The 16910-nt window shown below is 39.3% G+C and overlaps 1 protein-coding gene across 2 annotated transcripts in view; it reads right to left on the reverse strand.

Moving 5' to 3' along the window:
• Nucleotides 1–16910, reverse strand: part of RSBN1L (round spermatid basic protein 1 like) — a 99655-nt gene that overhangs the window by 39502 nt on the left and 43243 nt on the right. For both annotated transcript variants that reach the window (XM_026448962.2, XM_026448963.2), the window contains exon 2: nt 10120–10236. In XM_026448962.2, coding sequence (XP_026304747.1) covers nt 10120–10236 — 117 coding nt within the window. The remainder of the gene's footprint in view (nt 1–10119; nt 10237–16910) is intronic.

Genomic DNA, 16910 nt, shown 5'->3' on the forward strand with positions numbered 1-16910 from the left:
AAGTTAGAACTGAAATCACTTCACTCCTAACTCATATTATAAAAGTTACATGCTTCTCTCATGGGATACCTGTATACCGTATGTCCATCAACACTGTATAAGTGAAACAAATAACCTTTATATTAATTTAGAGTGAAATGATATCTCTTTTTCCATCATTATATCCCTTATAGTATCCAGCATATTGCTACATAAGAACACTTAGGAAAGTATGAATGAAACAATCTGTCTCACTAACAGACTACCTGAGGCTTATAGTTTTTTCCCTTATCTTCCTTTCAGTGAAGTTTTTTTTTGTTGTTTTTTTGCTTTGTTTTGTTTTGTTTTTTTGGAAACGGAGTTTTGCTTTCTGTTTCCCAGGCTGGAGTACAACGGCATGATCTCAGCTCACTGCAAACTCTGCCTCCCGGGTTCAAGTGATTCTCTTGCCTCAGCCTCACGAGTAGCTGGGATTACAGGCATGTGCCAAAAGGACCAGCTAATTTTGTATTTTTAGTAGAGACGGTGTTTCACCATGTTGGTCAGGCTGGTCTCGAACTCCTGACCTCAGGCGATCCACTCGCCTCGGCCTCCCAAAGTGCTGGGATTACAGACATGAACCATCATGCCGAGCCTCAGTCACGTTTTTGCACATATGAATACCACTAAATTCTAGCCCTAAAAACAACAAAAACTATTTCAAGTTGATAGCAATCCATAAAAGTGAAGTCTAATATTAAGAAATTATCTGTAAAAATTCATAGAAGTGATAATTAAGTATCCAATGAAGAACTAGTATGAGAAGGAAAAACAGAAATCTGTCAACATTATTTATTACATAGGTGTATAAAGTCATAAAAGAAAAAGTGTTAATTCTCTAAAGAGTCTATCTGTGGCCAGGTGCAGTATCTCATACCTGTAATACCAGCACTTTGGGAGGCCGGGACGGGTGGATCACCTGAGGTCAGGAGTTCAAGACCAGCCTGGCCAACATGGTGAAAACTCGTCTCTACTAAAAATACGCAAAATTAGCCGGGCATGGTGGCAGACACCTGTAATCCCAGCCAAAATAGCGCCACTGCACTCCAGCCTGGGTGATAAAAGCGAGACATCTCCCCAAAAAAAATAAAAAATAAAAAATAAATAAAAATAAAAATAAAAAATCTATCTGTAAGCAGCTAAGACATACATTTGAATAATGTTATCAAATTCAGACGTGCTGCCTAGGTATGAACTATCAAACGATCATATTTAGGTTAATTAGTATCTTAAGAATAATACTAATTTAAAAAAAAAAAAAAGTCAAACAGGGCCAGGCGCGGTGGCTCAAGCCTGTAATCCCAGCACTTTGGGAGGCCGAGATGGGCGGATCACGAGGTCAGGAGATCGAGACCATCCTGGCTAACACGGTGAAACCCCATCTCTACTAAAAATACAAAAAACTAGCCGGGCGAGGTGGCGGGCGCCTGTAGTCCCAGCTACTTGGGAGGCTGAGGCAGGAGAATGGCGTGAACCCGGAAGGCAGAGCTTGCAGTGAGCTGAGATCTGGCCACTGCACTCCAGCCTGGGCCACAGAGCAAGACTCCGTCTCAAAAAAAAAAAAAAAAAAGTCAAACAGTAGGCCAGGCATGGTGACTCACACCTGTAATCCCAGCACTTTGGGAGGGCAAGGCAGGAGGATCACTTGCACGTAGCAGTTCCAGACCAGTGTAGACAACATGGTGAGATCCTGTCTCTACAAAATCGTTTTTTTTTTTTTTTTTTAATTTGCTGGGCATGTTAGTACATGCCTGTAGTCCCAGCTACTCAGGAGGCTGAGGCAGGAGGATGGCTTAAGCACAGGAGATTAAGGATGCTGTGAGCCATGATCATGCCACTGCACCCCAGCTGAGGCAACAGAAAAAAATAAAAATAAAAATAAATGTAAAAAGTTAAACAGTCCAGACATGGTGGCTGATGCCTGTAATCGCAACACTGGGAAGCCAAGGCAGGAGGATCACCTGAGGCCAGGAGTTCGAGATCAGCTTGGGGAACATAGTGAGATCTCATTTCTACAAATAAATGAAATAAAAATAAATGAAACAGGGAACTAACCAAAATGAAAGATGAAACAATCAAAAAAAAAAAAAAAAATAAGGGAAAAAAGGTAATAGTGCAATAAAAAATAGAATTTAAGAAAGCTTAAAGGGCATAGGTGTAATTAATGACATTCCTAAATACAACTGAAAATATTTGTAGAACTGCATAAATTATGCAATTGTTGCCAACGAACAAAACTTCATTTGAGCAAAAGTATATTTAATATCCTACACTTAGGCCTAACACCAAAAAAGGTTAAATCAGAAAATATAGTGAGTAGAACACATTACTTTGAAATAAAACAGAGACAATACTTAGTCTATTTCATAGGCATGAGGATAAACCAAAAAGTATTATAATAGGAACTGAAAAATGCAAACCAATAAGGAATCAGTTAAGAGATTCCTTTTTTAAAAAAAAAACTTATGCCGGGCGCGTTGGCTCAAGCCTGTAATCCCAGTACTTTGGGAGGCCGAGATGGGTGGATCACGAGGTCAGGAGATCGAGACCATCCTGGCTAACCCGGTGAAGCCCCATCTCTACTAAGAAACACAAAAAACTAGCCGGGCGAGGTGGCGGGTGCCTGTAGTCCCAGCTACTCGGGAGGCTGAGGCAGGAGAATGGCGTAAACCCAGGAGGCGGAGCTTGCAGTGAGCTGAGATCTGGCCACTGCACTCCAGCCTGGGCAACAGAGCGAGACTCCGTCTCAAAAAAAAAAAAAAAAAACTTATTTATTTCTGTTTTTAATAGAGACAGTGTCTCACTCTGTTGCCCAGGCTGGTCTCGAACTCCTGACCTCAGGTGATCCACCCGCCTCGACCTCCCAAAGTGCTGGGATTACAGGCATGAGCCACTGCACCCAGTCAAGAGGTTCTTAGACTGAGCATCCAGGAGTTAAATTCTCATGGCAGAGCAGCCTGGGAAACATAGCAAGACCCTGTCTCTACAAAAAATACAAAAATTGGCCAGGCTGGCTCAAGCCTGTAATCCCAGCACTTTGGGAGGCCGAGATGGGCGGATCACGAGGTCAGGAGATCGAGACCATCCTGGCTAACAAGGTGAAACCCCGTCTCTACTAAAAAAATACAAAAATCTAGCCGGGCGAGGTGGTGGGCGCCTGTAGTCCCAACTACCCGGGAGGCTGAGGCAGGAGAATGGCGGGAACCCGGGAGGCGGAGCTTGCAGTGAGCTGAGATCCGGCCACTGCACCAGCCTGGGCAACAGAGCGAGACTCCGTCTCAAAAAAAAAAAAAAAAAAAAAAAAAAAAAAAAATAATAATAATAATAATAATAATAATACAAAAATTAGCTGAGCGTGGTGGCAAACACCTGTATTCCCAGTAATAATAATAATAATAATACAAAAATTAGCTGAGCGTGGTGGCAAACACCTGTATTCCCAGCTGCTCAGGAGGCTGAGGCAGGAGGATCACCTGAGCCTGGGGAGGTAAAGGCTGCAGTCACCTGTGATCACACCACTGTACTCCAGACTGGCAACAGAGTAAGACTGTGTTTCAAAAAAATAAATAAATTCCCATGGAAAACTATTCTGTAATTAAATACTGAAATGAGCACTGTATGCAGAAGAGACAATATACCTGAGACTGTTATTCTTAGAGAGTCCTGTTTGCAAGGTTGACTCTGGGCTGGCATCTAGGAATTTTTATTTTTGGAGGGTTCCCACCATTCCGTAAGAGTCTTCACTGTGCCAAAACCGTGCAAACAATATAGTTTTGTTGTTGTTGTTGTTTTGTTGCATTGTTGTTGTTGTTTGAGACAGGGTCTCACTCTGTCGCCCAGTCTGCAGTGCAGTGGTGCAATCTCGGCTCACTGCAACTTCCGCCACCTCCCGGGTTCAAGCGATTCTCCTGCCTCAGCCAATCGAGTAGCTGGAATTACAGGCACGCAACACCACGCCCAGCTAATTCTGTATTTTTAGTAGAGATGAGGTTTCACCATGTTGGCCAGGTTGGTCTCAAACTCCTAACTTCAAGTGATCTGCCTGCCTTGGCCTCCCAAAATGCTGGGATTACAGGCATGAGCCACAATGCCTGGCCTAAACAATATAGACTTGCTGAACCCTTGTTTTCCTCCTGGGAGTCTGGAATTTTAGTTTGTGCTAGGCAGATGGTGCCTATATGACCAATGTACAAGGAAAACCCTGGGCACTGAGTTTTTAATGAGTTCTCTGGCAGACAACATTTCACATATGGTGTCACAATTCACCACTGCAAGAATTAAGCACATCATGTGTGACAACATTGGGAAAGGACTCTTAGAAACTTGTGCCTAATTTCTTCCAGATATTGCAACATGTGCTATTTTTCTTTGTTGATTTTACTTTGTATCCTTTCACTGTGTGTCCATGTGTGTGTATATTTTTTTAAAGATGGGTTCTTCCCATGTATGTGTGTGTGCTTCTCTCTGTGTATACATACAGATAGACAGACAGACAGACAGACAGATAGACAGATTGATAGAGAGATAGATAGATATTTTAAGATGGGTTCTTGCCACGTTGCCCAGGCTGGTCTCGTACTCCTGGGCTCAAGCAATCCTCCTGCCCTAGCTCCCCAAAATGCTGGGATCAGAGGTGTGAGCTACCATGACTGTCCTCTTTCACTATAATAAATCATAGCCATAAGTACAACTATATGCTGAGTCCTCTGAGTCCTTTCAGTAAATCATAGGCCCTGGGAGTAGCCTTGGGAACCCCCAGTGGACACAGGCAAACTGCATTCTTTACATGAAACCAAACTGGGGTACTAGCACTAACTAGATAGATTTAAGAGTTTTATATAATCTCTCACTCATTTCCTATCTCTACATATGAAATGCAGCAGATATGTATGCGGAAAATTTTGAAATAAGGAAAAAGGCCATTTTGAATACCAATTTGCTTCTCCCACATGAAACAGTATTTAAAGTCCACGTTAAATCTTTTTTTTTTTTTTTCGGTTTTTTTTTGTTGTTGTTTTTTGAGACTGAGTCTTGCTCTGTCACCCAGGTTGGAGTGCAGTGGCACGATCTTGGCTCACTGCAAGCTCCACCTCCTGGGTTCACGCCATTCTCCTGCCTCAGCCTCCCGAGTAGCTGGGACTACAGGCACCTGCCACCACACCCAGCTAATTTTTTGTATTTTTAGTAGAGACAGGGTTTCACCTTGTTAGCCATGATGGTCTCGATCTCCTGACCTCATGATCTGCCCGCCTTGGCCTCCCAAAGTGTTGGGATTACAGGTATGAGCCACCATGCCCAGTCTAAATCTATAATCCTTTAACAGAACCCAATAAAGGATCCTGACAGGTACCTATAACAGAAAGAACAGAATTGCTATCCAACTAATCTGGCCCTTCAAAAAGTGTCAGATTAGAAGTAAATGGTGGCCAGACGCAGTGGCTCATGCTTGTAATCCCAGCACTTTGGGAGGCTGAGGCAAGTGGATTGCTTGAGGTCAGGAGTTCGAGACCAGCCTGGCCAACATGGTGAAACCCCATCTCTACTACAAATACAAAAATTTGCCAGGTGCAGTGGCACGTGCCTGTAATCCCAGCTACTCGGTAGGCTGAGGCAGGAAAAGTGCTTGAACTGGGGAGCAGATGTTGCAGTGAGCCCAGACTGTGCCACCGCACTCCAGTCTGGGTATCATAGTGAAACTCCATCTCAAAAAAAAAAAAGAAAAGAAAAATGTTGATGGGAGACCCTCCCAAAAGCCACAGACAAATGCACATAGCAGACCACACACACAAAGCACACAGATACACACATGTATAGAGTCAGAGCCAGAGAGAGAGTGCCAGACTGGGAGTGAGGGAATCAGAAACAGAGATGCAGATACACCTACAGCCAGAGAGAGACAATCACAGAGGCAGAAAGAAGAGCACACAGAAACAAAGACAGCATGTGTTGTTACTGGCTAATTATGAAAAGAAAAATTAAGAAAAAACTTTTAAAATCACAAATTCATTGGCTTAATTCTACCACTAACTTTCGTATACTTTTTGTATTAATAAAGTGAAAAAAGTAATTCAGAAAAATTTATAAAATTTTTATCTATCTTTCTCTCTCCCCTGCCCCATTATTATATATAGGAAAAAAGTACTAATTAGCTTAGTTATTTTCAACTTTTGGCCTCTGGGGAATGAATCTGCTTTTTATGCACTGCAATGGTTGTCACTCTTCCAGCCATGAGTTACTTACCTGTGACCTTTAGTACATTACCAATCACCTTGGACACTGGCTTCTTTTAACCCCCATTCTAACTGCTCACAAGCAAACTTATTTAAAATGCTATAATGATGAACATTTACTCTAAAAAATACTATAATCATAACACATGTTCTCACACTTTATCATTAATAAACAACATAAAAATGCCTGGAACATACTGCATACAATCAGAAAAAGCAGTCGGTGAATTTTAGTATAAAATGAGACCCACTAAATAAGCTTTGTTTCAAACTTATTTGTTCCTTTAAACTATTTTGAAAAGAGCAAATAATCCAACTTTCTTAGCAAATAAACCTTTATGAGGTTTTTGCATTAATAAAAAACTTTTTATCATGTATATAATTATATATATATTTCTAATCAAAAAAACTTGACAGGACAGGCGTGGTGGCTCACAACTATAATTCCCAGCACTTTGGGAGGCCGAGGCAGGCAGGTTGCCTGACCTCAGGAGTTTGTGACCAGCCTGGGCAACATGGTGAAACCCTGTCTCTACTAAAATACAAAAAATCAGCCTGGGGCGTAGCGGCGTGTGGCTGTAATCCCAGCTACTCGGGAGGCTGAGGCAAGAAAATTGCTTGAACCCAGGAAGCAGAGGTTGCAGTGAGCCGAGACCGCACCAGTGCACAAAAAAAGACACAATTTTTTTTTTTTTTTTTTTTTTTTTTTTTGAACGAGTCTCCCTCTGTCACGCAGGCTGGAGTACAGTGGCACAATCTCGGCTGCAGCCTCTGCCTCCTGGGTTCAAGCAATTCTCCTGCTTCAGCCTCGAGAATAGCTAGGATTACAGACAAGCACCACCACGCCCGGCTAATTTTTGTATTTTTAGTAGAGATGGCGTTTTACCAGGTTGGCCAAGCTGGTCTCAAACTCTTAGCCTCAAGTGGTCCACCCGCCTTGGCCTCCCAAAGTGCTGGGATTACAGGCGTGAACCACTGCGCCCAGCCTACCTGACACAATTTTTGAGAAAAACCTGGAGGAAATATCAACTGGTGTGATATACTTAGCATCTATTTTAGATTTTCAAATGCCATCATCCATCAATACCTGTGTATACCACAACTTGCAAAATTATCATTAACAGAAGAAAAAAATTACAAGGATAGAATAAAAGTTGGAGGCCACAAGGAAAAAAGTGGCACACGGTAGTAGATGAAAGTATATTTTCCCTCAGCAAACTAAATAATTTGTTGTTCCAAGTCACCACCAACAAAAGATGCCTTCCCCCACCACCGCCACAGGCTCACTTGGGAAATGGCCCCACATACTAAGCAAATTCTTTCTCGTAGATAGTAAGAACAGATAACACTCAGTGCTTTCAATGGGACAGGCACTGTTCACCCAAAGAATTATGTGTTTATTCACTTAATTATCTATATACTACACACTGAGGAGAGGAGATAGTTTTGTTTTGTTTGTTTGTTTTTTTTGAGACGGAGTCTCTCTCTGTTGCCCAGGTTGGAGTGAAGTGGCACCATCTCAGCTCACCACAACCTCTGCCTCCTGGGTTCAAGCAATTTTCATGCCTCAGCCTCCCGAGTTGCTGGGATTAGGCACCCATCGTAATTTTTTGTATTTTTTTAGTAGAGATGGGGTTTCGCCAAGTTGGCCAGGCTGGTCTTGAACTCTTGACCTCAGGTGATACACCCGCCTCGGCATCCCAAAATGCTGGGATTACAGGCTTGAGACACTGTGCCCAGTCGGTTTTGTTGCTTTTCAATCACAAGGTTAATCTCTCACACATATTTACAAGAAAGATTTATAACTATTTACTACTCAGTAGTAAGTATCTGTGAGACAGATACTATACTTGGCACCTTCCTCATACTTTCCCTCATTTAATCTTGGTAACACTGTAAGGCAGTAATTAAATTACTACTTACCTCCATTGTGAATACATTTTCCCTAAATTTTTCCATGGACATCCCAGAAGTCACAAATTAATTTCCACATCTATCTCATTCTTCTACATTATTCATCACTAGTTTCAGTTTAACTTGGTTCAAAATATCACCTAAATTTTTGTCTACTTCAAAGTTAATATTGTATATTTCTTTCTTTAAAAAAAATCTCAATTTTTAGGCTGTTTTAAATTTTATTTCCATGTGTAATCTCTAGATTCACATAATTCACATTATGTTAGGAATCCAGTATTCAATCAAGAACATATGAGGCTTTTATAAAGTATTTCTAAAACAGATTCCTTCTCAAGTAACAGAATTTACAGCATGATATTTTCAAATGAATAAGAAAACAACTATCTGATTAAATCAGAAAATATAGCTATTGGACTAAATCAAGGGTGAAGTTAAGTAAACTTGGCTTTTCTTTTTCTTTTTTTTTGAGACTGTATCTCGCTCTATCACCCAGGCTGGAGTACAGTGGTGTGATCTAAGCTCACTGCAACCTCTGTCTCCTGGGTTCAGGTGATTCTCATGCCTCAGCCTCCCAAGTAGCTGGGATTACAGATGCCCACCACCATGCCCCACTAATTTTTTATTTTTAGTAGAGACGGGATTTCACGTGTCAGCCAGGCTGGTCTGGAACTCCTGACTTCAAGTGATCCACCCACCTCGGCCTCCCAAAGTGCTGGGATTACAGGCATGAGCAACCGCACCCGGCCTTAAGTAGACTTTTCAAGCATTCATCACTAGCTGCTATACAGAACTAGTGTGGTTATATTCCATTCCTGCCTCAAAGGCTTACAATCTAATTAGACAAAACAGATAGAATACGCTGGCAAAAGAAACAGAACAAAGGACCATGAGCATTATTAACTAAGTAGCCACCAACTTAAGCTCTGACATATTTCTTCAAGGTTGAAAGAATATCATGGAAAACAAAGTTCTGACATGCTGATAATAGACAACGAATATCTGAAAACGTGACAAAGAACGCAATGAAAATACAGAATCTAATACTCTTTATCTTAAATAATATAAACTACCAGTTATTTTGCTACATATGCAGTGCTATGGTCTTTTCCCCTCTAAGCAAATATAAAGCCTTATGAACAATTAAATTAAATATGAAGTTAATCAAGGTCAACATGTTCGGATCATCAACTACCAACATGATAGCACTAGTGAATTTGCTAGATAGTGAATTCGCTAGTTGTCTAGCAACCAAATGCCACTGATTCTTACTTTGACATCTGAGTGAATTTAAGACTACCCTTACGTCTATTCTACCATTAATTCTCTCTTTACAAGTTCAGCCTTATTGACAGGAATTGTAGTATACTTATTACCCAACCACCTACCCCCAAATTCTTCTCTCCACCCTACCCTCATATATAAATAGCAAATGAATGCAACAGAGAAAAAAAAAAGAATAAAACAAGGATATTCTTAAACATACAAGAAACATAGTGCTTCTGATTTAGCTCAGAGTAAAATGTTCCCTCTAAATCCTAGACTATGGTGTGCTGATTACAGTCAATTATTCTTAAGATCACTTCCTTCACCATCCCTATCATGCTAAAACTTGCTCCGGCAATTTTTGCTGATTTCTTCCTTTTAGATTATCTAAATATGAGTAAGATTAGTAATGCAAACATAGGATTAACTTATTTTAAAATAATTTAAGAAATTAAGTTTAATGAAGCTTAACCTTTACAACTTTTTAATGGCTCACTAAATAAATATACTATAAGACATGTTACTATATAGATTAGAACTCTCCATTGTTACATCTGCTTTTCATTTCCTCATCATTGTTTATTCTCCACAAAATTCAGCACCGAGTAACATTTCTTATTTTATTCACTTAGCCAACAGAAATACTGAACAGTATAATAAAGTAGAACTAAAATCACTGAATAAAACTTACTTTTCAGCAAAATCTTTACTTCTCCATTCTCTTTCTTGAGTTCATTCATTACTTTATGTTTCTTTTTCTCTCTCTCTTTTTCTTTGTCTCTCTCTTTAATTTTGTCCTTGATTTTATCTGGAAGACAAAACGAAAGAAATATTTAAAATGAAAAAAATTACAATTTTATTTATCTGCACAAACTATAGGTAAATTTCTGGAATTACAATACACAAAGAAAATCAGAATGAGGAACAAATATGTGTTTTCTTTTTCCTCTCAGGTTTTGGGAAATATTTCTAAATTTCCTTTTTTACTGAATATGAAACACATTGTCAAAATTTATCATTATACATTTTATACTAAGTATTCTTCACTTACTTCATGTCAACCAAAATATTAAATTTATTTCAAATCAGTTAACTAACTTTAGCTGAAGCAAAAGCTACAGTGGAAAAGTGCTAGTGTTGAAATTGAGCATCTATGGATTAGCAACATAAGAGAAAAATTACTTGATCTCAGTTTCCTAATCTGTAAAATGGTAGCTGATACCTTCCTCATATGGTTAATATAAGGATTAAATGAAAAAAGATGTAAAATGACTATGTAGAGCCGAGCATATATAAGACTAGATGTTTGTTCCCTTACCCTTGGCTCCTTTTAAAAATAGTATGACTCAATCTGACTATGTGGTGATACTGTGATATTTAAATAAAGGACATAATAACTCTAGGGATCATTCATTTGCACTCTAAAACTTCAAACAAAATATCTGATATCCTATTAAATTCTTCTTGGTTCAAATGACTTCCTTTGCACCCAGCAAAAGGCAAAATATAGAGAAGGATATAAAGCTTTGCCCTCAAAAATCTTATTATTGATTACAAAACCATGATGGAAGTACACAAGATGTGAAATATCCCAGAATATAGCAGAGATTATATAGTATATATACATACTGCATAATCCCTTAAAAATCACTCCTTACTTTCCTTTCTATAAATACTACCATAACCCAAGTCCTAATCATGTAATGATTACATTACTGTCTATATAAGCACTGTCCTGATCTAGACAGTAATCTAAATCTGAATCAAAAAACAATTTTATTAATTTTAATAATGTATTTTGCTTAACCCAACAGGTCCAGAACATTGTAATTTCAACACAAAACTGATATTTTTAAATTATGAGACATTTTACATTTTTTCATAAGATTTCAAAATCTAACGTATATTTTACATTTATGACACATCTCAATTTGAAACTAGTTCCACTTTAAGTGTTGAACAGTCACATAAAACTAGTGGCTACCATACTGAATAGCACAGGTCTACACTACTTAAATAAATTTTCAAAAAATTAAACCCATATGATTAATAAACATTTTTAAACTTCACTCATTAATATACAAATTAAGAGGCTATCATACTGAATAGCACAGGTCTACACTACTTAAATAAATTTTCAAAAAATTAAATCCATGTGATTAATAAACATTTTTAAACGTCACTCATTAATATACAAATTAAGACATCATTTTCACCTATAAAACTGACAACTTTTTTTTTAAGTGATAACACTCCAAGCATATGAGAGTACAGCAAACAGGAATTCATTGACTCAACAAATACGTAGTCTGAGTATAAGAAAAAGGTTAGGGATACAGGGGTGAATAAACTAGATAAACTCCCTATCTGTCCACATATAACTTAACTTCTGGAATAGATTAAAGTGTTTCCACGCTTCTGATTGGTTTGTTACTCTTACTTTCTGATGTTAAAGTCCTTGAAATCCTGTCCTAGGCTGCTGTCTAGCCATAAAATGTTACTCCAGGTCAGGTACGGTGGCTCACGTCTATAATCCCAGCACTTTGGGAAGCCAAGGTGGGCGGATCACCCGAGGTCAGGAGTTCAAGACAAGACTGCCCAACGTGATAAAACCCCGTCTCTACTAAAAATATAAAAATTAGCCAGGCGTGGTGGTGCATGCCTGTAATCCCAGCTACTTAGGAGCCTGAGGCAGGAGAATCGCTTGAACCAGGGAGGTGGAGGTTGCAGTGAGCCAAGATCGCGCTACTGCACTCCAGCCTGGGTGGCAGAGTGAGACTCTATCTCGGAGGGGGGGAGTTACTCCAAGTATCTGGAGCTTAGACACATTATATTAGATAATATTTCCTAAGTAAACTTTTAACAAGATGAACTATTTATATATCACTTAAGATTACAACTGAAAAAAGTCACCTAAAATGTCTCCACATTTCTTTTTCTAATCATTTATGTTAATCTTATCAACTTAGAAGTAGTATTTTAATAACTATTAAACTTTATTAAAGTATAATATTCATGTAATAAAATGAAGATACCTGTGAAACAGCAACACAGAATCCTTCTGTGTTCCCTTCCAGTCTTTTTATAACACCCCTAAAGGTACTCACGATCCTGACTTGTAATCATACAGGTTAAAATAACTATGAACTTTTTTTTATTTTTTTGAGACAAAGTCTTGCTCTGCAGCCTAGGCTGGACTGCAGTGGCACAATCTGAGCTTACTGCAACCTCCACCTCCCAGGTTCAAGCAATTCTCCTGCCTCAGGCACCAAGTAACTGGGATTGCAGGCGCACACCATCGTGCTTGGCTAATTTTTGTATTTTTAGTGGAGAGGTGGTTTCAGCCATGTTGGCCAGGCTGGTCTCGAACTCCTAACCTCAAGTGATCTGCATGCCTCGGTATCCCAAAGTGCTGGGATTACAAGCATGAGACACCACACCCAGCCAACAACTGTAAACTTTCTACAGCATACATTCATAATATAAGCCTACCACAATCACAAGACATAAATATTTTTCAGAATGAAATCAAACTAGCTTCTAGGGAAATAAAACTATTGTACACTATGACTCAATTATTTTTAAACTTTAGAAATATACATACATTCCAAAAACAAACTGAAAGATAACCCAAATTATTAAAGGCCATTATTTAAAATTATTTAATTATTTAATTAAATATTTAACATATTGAATATATTTAATTTATTTAACATTTAAAATTCCACTATTTAAGGTGGAAAGTTTCTAAGTTTCTGCAATGGGCACATATTAATTTCATAACACAGGAAAAGGAATCTTAGAATACGCACTCAGGTATTACATTAAATAATTCAAGTACAGTTGAAGGTATGAAGTCATTATATGAAAAACATCTATAGAAACAATAACAATGGCAAAGCCAAGACAGGAGAGTTATAGCCAACATAATTGCAGTTACCCCTCCCAATATCAAAACATCCTCAGCAAACACAAATAATCCTATCTATACATAAACAAAGGGCATTTTTTGGGACATCACTTCTGTCCTTAACCCACACACCTGTCTTGCTCTTACTTCTCAGCCTTTCAACCTACCTTTCACCCTTCTTACAATTTATCCACTTGTTGGCAGAGCCTATCCTTTTTCAAAATCCAATCTTTTTTTATTTTTCCTTTAATTGAGATAGGGTCTCGCTATGTTGCTGAGGTTGGTCTCGAACTCCTGGGCTCAAGCAATCCTCCTGCCTCGGCCTCTCAAAATGCTGGGATTGCAGGCATAAGCCACCATGCCCAGCCCAAAATCCAACCTTAAATGCCCCCATTAAACTTCCTGTAGTCATGTTAAATGGCAGAGCTATGATAAAGTGGGATGCCTACAAACTCAGGAGACCTAAGTTCAAGATTATGCTCTACAACCTTGATAACTGACAAATTTTCAGATCTCCAGTTGCAGCTGTAAAATGGAGTTCATGTAAAGATTAAATAGAGGCCGGGCACGGTGGTTCAAGCCTGTAATCCCAGCACTTTGGGAGGCCAAGATGGGTGGATCATGAGGTCAGGAGATCGAGAACATCCTGGCTAACATGGCTAACATGGTGAAACCCCGTCTCTACTAAAAAAATACAAAAAACTAGCCGGGCGAGGTGGCTGGCGCCTGTAGTCCCAACTACTTGGGAGGCTGAGGCAGGAGAGTGGCGTGAACCTGGGAGGCGGAGCTTGCAGTGAGCTGAGATCCGGCCACTGCACTCCAGCCTGGGCGACAGGGCGAGACTCCGTCTCAAAAAAAAAAAAAAAAAAAAAAAAAAAAAAAAAAAAAAAAAGATTAAATAGAAAATACATACCGAAGCAGTTTGTAAAGATATAAGCCTTCCAAATGTAGAATAATATCTACGTCTATTTACCTATAATATTCGTACCCATAATCCCAAAGAAAGAAATTTTGGCCATAATTCAGACCACTGTATATAGAATCAAATCTGCCACTAATGTATCATAGTATGTTCCTTTTAAAAAGTCACCTCTAGGCCAGGCGCAGTGGCTCACGCCTGTAATCCCAGCACTTTGGGAGGCCAAGGCAGGTGGATCACCTGAGGTCAGGAGTTCGACACCAGCCTGGCCAAGATAGTGAAACCCCATCTCTACTAAAAACAGAAAACATTAGCTGGGCATGGTGGCGGGTGCCTTTAATCCCAGCTACTTGGGAGGCTGAGGCAGGAGAATCGCTGGAACCCAGGTGGCAGAGGTTGCAGTGAGCCAAGATGGTGCCACGGCACTCCAGCCTGGGCAACAGAGTGAGACTCCATCTCAAAAAAAATGAAAAAGAAAAGGCCACTCCTAGATCTTTACATACAGAAGTGATTATGATGGAAAACAGTGCCCTGGCATCACTGTTTACTATAATACATTACTCCTAACAAGACTAGAATTGTTATTCAGTTTTTATTCATTTCTTTCTGTGACCAAGAATTTGTATGGTTTTATCCTTCACAGTCTAATCTCAGACTTGGAAAACATTCGTAACTGACCTTATCATCATAATTCTCAGAATAAAAGTAAGAACTCTGCCACCATAAAAGCAAGAAACTATCTGTTTGAAAAGTCAAACTAAATATAAGGGTTACACATTTTATTTAAAAATAAAAAGAGGAATTATGACAATGTGTTACGGGCAAAAGAATACACAAACAGATCAATGGAACAAAACAGCGAGTCCAGAAATATATCCACTTAAATACAAGCAATTTATCTTTGACAAAGGAGCAAATGCTATATAATGAAGATATAATGAAGATAAAAGTCTTTTCAATAAACGGTACTGGAACAACTGGGAGAGGTGGTATGTGCTAGAAAATAACACAGAAGAAAATCTAGATGACTAGGGATTTTGGCAATGACTTTTTAGATTCACCACCAAAGGCACAATAGATTAAAAAAAGAATTGATAAGCTGGATTTCATTAAAATTAAAATTTTCTGTTCTGCAAAAGACACAGTCAAGAGACTAAAAAGAAGCCACAGACTATAAGAAAATGCTTGGTAAAGATGAATCTGATAAAGGGTTATTATCCAAAAAAAGATAACTCTTAAAACTCAATAATAAGAAAACAAACAATTAAAAATGGACCAGGTCGGGCACAGTAGCTCAAGCCTGTAACACCAGCACTTTGGAAGGCTGAGGCAGGCGGATTGCTAGAGCCCAGGAGTTTAAGACCAGCTTGGGCAACATGATGAAACCCCATCTCTACTAAAAGTACAAAAATTAACTGGGCGCGGTGATGCGTGCCTGTAGCCCCAGCTACTCGGGAGGCTGAGGTGGGAGGTTTAGGTGAGAGGGTGAGGTGGTAGGATCACTTGAGTCCAGGAGGCAGAGGTTGCAGGGAGCCGAGATCATGCCACTGCACTCAAGCCTGGATGAACAAGTGAGACTCTGTCTCAAAAAAAAAAAGACCAAAGACCTTAACGGACACCTCACCAAAGAAGATACACAGATAGCAAATAAGCATATGACAAGATGCGCCACACCTCATGTCATCAGGGAAACACAAATAAAAACAACAAGATACCACCACACACCTATTAGAATGACCAAAATCCAGAACACTGACAACATCAAATGCTGACAAACTACAGAGTAACAGGAACTCTCATCTGCTGCTGGTGGGAATGTAAAATGGTACAGCCACTCTGGAAGGCTGTTTAGCAGTTTATTACAAAACTAAATATATTCTTATCATATGTTCCAGCAATCACAGGCTTTGGTATTTATCTAAAGGAGCTGAAAACTTATGTCTACACAAAAATCTGTACCACAATATTTACAGCAGGTTTACTCATAATTGGCAAAACTTGGGAGCAACCATAATGTCCTTTAGGTAGCACATTCAGACAATGGAATATTCTTCAGCACTAAAAAGAAGTGAGCTATCAAGCCATGCAAAGACATGGAGGAAATGTAAACACATACTAAGTAAAAGAAGCGGTGTGAAAAGGCTACATAATGTATGCTTCTAACCATATGACATTCTGGAAAAGGCAAAACTATGGGGACTTTAAATAAAAAGATCAGTGGTTGCCAGGGTATAGAGGGGAGGAGGGATGAATATAGGCAGAACACAGAGGATTTTTAGGACATTTAAAATATTCCGTATGTTATTATGGTGGTTACATGTCATTACAGGTTTGTCCAAACCCATGAAAATTTATAACACCAAGAGTGACTCCTAATGTACACGATAGACTTTGGGTGGTAATGATGTGTTAATGTAGGTTCATCAGTTGTTAACAAATGTACCACTCTGGTAGGGGATGTTAATAATGGGGAAGGCCGAGGCGGGCGGAACACAAGGTCAGGAGATCGAGATCATCCTGGCTAACACGGTGAAACCCTGTCTCTACTAAAAATACAAAAAATTAGGAGGCATGGTGGTGGGTGCCTGTAGTCCCAGCTACTTGGGAGGCTGAGGCAGGAGTAAGGCATGAACCTGGGAGGCGGAGCTTGCAG

The sequence above is a fragment of the Piliocolobus tephrosceles genome, chromosome 8, assembly GCF_002776525.5.
Source record: "Piliocolobus tephrosceles isolate RC106 chromosome 8, ASM277652v3, whole genome shotgun sequence".
Classification (NCBI taxonomy): Eukaryota; Metazoa; Chordata; class Mammalia; order Primates; family Cercopithecidae; genus Piliocolobus; species Piliocolobus tephrosceles.